The sequence below is a fragment of the Antrostomus carolinensis genome, unplaced genomic scaffold (assembly GCF_000700745.2).
Source record: "Antrostomus carolinensis isolate BGI_N321 unplaced genomic scaffold, ASM70074v2 scaffold20033, whole genome shotgun sequence".
In the NCBI taxonomy this organism is placed as follows: Eukaryota; Metazoa; Chordata; class Aves; order Caprimulgiformes; family Caprimulgidae; genus Antrostomus; species Antrostomus carolinensis.
The window spans coordinates 10,887-14,351 of NW_010303382.1; the positions used below are offsets into that span (position 1 = coordinate 10,887).

The 3,465-nt window shown below is 41.5% G+C and overlaps 1 protein-coding gene across 1 annotated transcript in view; it reads right to left on the reverse strand.

The window, feature by feature from the left end:
* LOC104521938 (ubiquitin carboxyl-terminal hydrolase MINDY-3-like) overlaps positions 1-2,471 on the reverse strand; it is a gene marked incomplete at its 5' end in the record, with an annotated part of 5,906 nt that extends 3,435 nt beyond the window's left edge. The window contains one exon of the mRNA XM_010164078.2: positions 2,384-2,471. Within this exon, the coding sequence (XP_010162380.2) occupies positions 2,384-2,471 (88 nt within the window). The remainder of the gene's footprint in view (positions 1-2,383) is intronic.
* Between the last annotated feature and the right edge of the window lie 994 nt (positions 2,472-3,465).

The following is a 3,465-nucleotide window of genomic DNA, read 5'->3' on the forward strand; positions in this document are numbered from 1 at the left end:
TCAGGAATCCCCCTCTCCAGCTGACTGCCCTAACCACTAAGGAGTCAGGCTTGCTCTCTCAGGCTGAACGATCTTGGAGTATTTTTCTTCTAAGCCAACAGCTTTGAAAAGGAAAGCTGAGATCCCTTCCTGCGTTTGAAGTGGAGTTCAATACTTCAATACTTCCTAAGAGAGTAAGAATGGGGTTTTGAATATTCTCAGCAAAGAAGATATTGAATCTAGATCTCCTGAGCACTAGCTACATGTTCAAATACTGTATAAAGGGGAATATCGACAATTCCAACTGTCACTGGCATCTGCTATTTCCTCACTGTATTTTAAAGAAACACATTCAAATTCATTTTTACAAAATTTCAGTTTCAGAAAGAATTCTGAACGAGGTGTTAATACAGATAAGGGCTCCCGCTATCAGATCTACAGAGCACAGACAGATTGGACAACATATCCGTGCCCTCAGCATTCATTCAGTAACTGATACTGGTAGGTCCCAATCCACAACGTGCTGATGGTTCAGACTGTACCCTTAAGGCAGTAACGCTTCCCATGTTCTGTACTGGAGCCAGCAGAAGTTCAACAGCACAGGCAAAACTGGATGGTGGGGAATCTCGTGCAAACAGGGAATTAGTACTTGATGGGCAATCATTGACTTGAGGGCTCCAAGTTTACAGCAAGGAATGAGTTCCTCCACCAACTCTCTAGTGACTAAGGTGGGGATCTGCCCATAATTCCACTATGCTCCTGTGGTGGGCTGACCGTGGCTGGATACCAGATGCCCACCAAAGCTCCTCCCCTCCTCAACTGGACAGGGGAGAGAAAATATAATAAAAGGCTCGTGGGTGGAGATAAGGACAGAGAGAGATCACTCACCAATTACTGGCACAGGCGAAACAGACTCGATATGTGGAAATTAGTTTGATTTATTATCAATCAAATCAGAGGAGGATGATGAGAAATAAACCAAAATCTTAAAACACCTCCCCCACCCCTCCCTTCTTCCCAGGCTCAACTTCACTCCTGATTTTCTCTACCTCCTCTCCCTGAGTGGCTCAGGGGGAGGACTCCTCACACTCTTCCCCTGCTCCAGCGTGGGGTCCTTCCTATAGGAGTCAGTCCTCCATTAACTTCTCCAACTGAGTCCTTCCCACGGGCCACAGTTCCTCATGAACTGCTCCAGCCTGGGTCCCTTCCATGGGGTGCAGTCCTTCAGGGACAGACTGCTCCAGTGCAGGTCCTCCATGGGGTCACAAGTCCTGCCAGCAAACCTGCTCCAGTGTGGGCTCCTCTCTCCACGGGGCCACAGGTTGTTACACAGTTCCCTCCCCACCCCCTCTTAAATTTGTTATCACAGTGGCATTAGCACCACTGTTGATGGGCTCGGCCTTGGCCAGCAGCGGGTCTGTCCTGGAGCCGGCTGGTATTGGCTGTGTCAGACACAGGGGAAGCTTCTGGCAGCTTCTCCCAGAAGCCACCCCTGTAGCCCACTTGCTACCAAAACCTTGCCACACAAACCCAGTACAGCTCCCTTCTCCAGCTGCCCTTCTTCAGTCAGTGATGCCCCTTGGCAAGAGGCAACAGAGGCAGCAGCCCCGTATGATGGCTGTTTTCTCCTCCAGCTACCTATGGCCTGCAGTGCTGGACATCCAATTATGGAGGATGTGCTTTGGCTTTCTGAACTTCATTCTAAGCATCTAGGGTCTAAAATTAAGCACTGGAGTCTTCCAGATTTGTAAGTGTAAGGCAATTGTAACCAGTAATATTAAATTATATTAAATTGTAAAGATATTTCCACTTCTATATATACAAATGAAAGGAAGAAGAAACAGTTGGCAAATATACAATGCAGATGTAATTCTGTAAATCCAGAGAAAATGAACACTCTAACTCCTTTTTTTTTTCCCTTTAGATGTTGAATCATCTCTTAATGATGTACTCAGTCCCTACCATCTTTGGCAGTGCAGTTCAAGTGTCTTCTGAATTGTAACCTTTTCCCATTTGCTAGCAATTACAGCAGACATTTATATTGATAAAAACAGTATGGTCATTTATTCTCAGAAAAAACAAACTCAGATGAGCTTTCTGAGTAGGGAACCAGTTCAATTTCATATGCAAAATGATTATATATTTCCTGAAGTTAATCACAGAACTTGTTGCTACAATGGAGTTTCCTTCCAGTGTAAAGCTGACAAAATCATGGATACCTTTGGCAAAACGGAAGTCTACGGTTTGTTATGTCATACAACAAGTTATTTGCTGGTCAGCTGTGTCAAATGAATGCAATACTTATTATTAAAAATAGCTCTGTGATACTGATGAAAGTGTTTAATGAATCTCAAAGACAAGCAGAACAGACAATGCTCTGCAGCAGTAAAGCTATACCGATTACCTGCTCAGGGAAAAATTCTTGCAGAAAGGGACCCAGTAGTATGATGCCCAGTCCTTCTGGGTCTAATTTGGTCTTCATGAGGTTTACACTATGAGAAAAACATTGAATACAAGAGTATGAGTAAGACATTTTTATTCTTGCATGACTAAGTTATGCTGTGCTACCACGGTACTGGCTGCCAAGTATAGCAAAACTATTCTATTTTTAATTGTGACAACTGCACCAGAATGGCATGCAAGTTGCCAAAACACGATTATTTTAAAATAAAAGTAATCTGTTATTTTAAATTAAATAAGTGATAATTCTGAAGGACCACCATATTTGGTAAAATAATTTGGAACCCATATAATCTAAAACCAAGTTTACAGCCCAAAAGACATTTTGCTGTCTTGTAAGCATTCTTGAACTTAGATACATAGAACAGTCGTCTTTTAAAAACAGCTCCGTAACTGCCAAACAACCTGTTTTTAAATGGAGATTTGAAAAGCCTCCAAGATTTTTCTAAGTACACTGAAATAAAATTAACAGATACATTTCTTATTTACATCACAACCTTGATAGCAAAGAAGCCAAAACCAATAAATAATGAAAATATTAACAATACTATTCTGAAAGCCTTACTGCATGGATATGGTATAATTTCAGGTCACTACAAATGAATGTCAAATATAACTTTATAGTTCTATTTAAGCAATATATTTCACAGGCATGAGATGGCTTAAACATTTATTTGCAACTGCCTATCCTTTTGCCTAAGTTAGAAGTTGTTCCATATACAAGAATGTCCTCACTGGGTCAAACCAACAGAGCTTCTTGCCCAGTATCCTATTTCTGACATTGGTCAGTAGTGGATGCTTATGATAAGAGTACAACAGAGCAAACATACAGTGATATCCTTAGTTTACCCGCCCCATTTCCAGCAGTCTGCTGCTCAAAGACATCTTCAATGAGAGGCAGTATCTAAACCACAGAGATATATATTTTTTCTTTCCATCCATGCATCCAATCCTATTGGCTTTGAACCCATATATATTTGTGGCATTTAATAAACTCCACTCACAAAATTAAAATTTAACTACGGA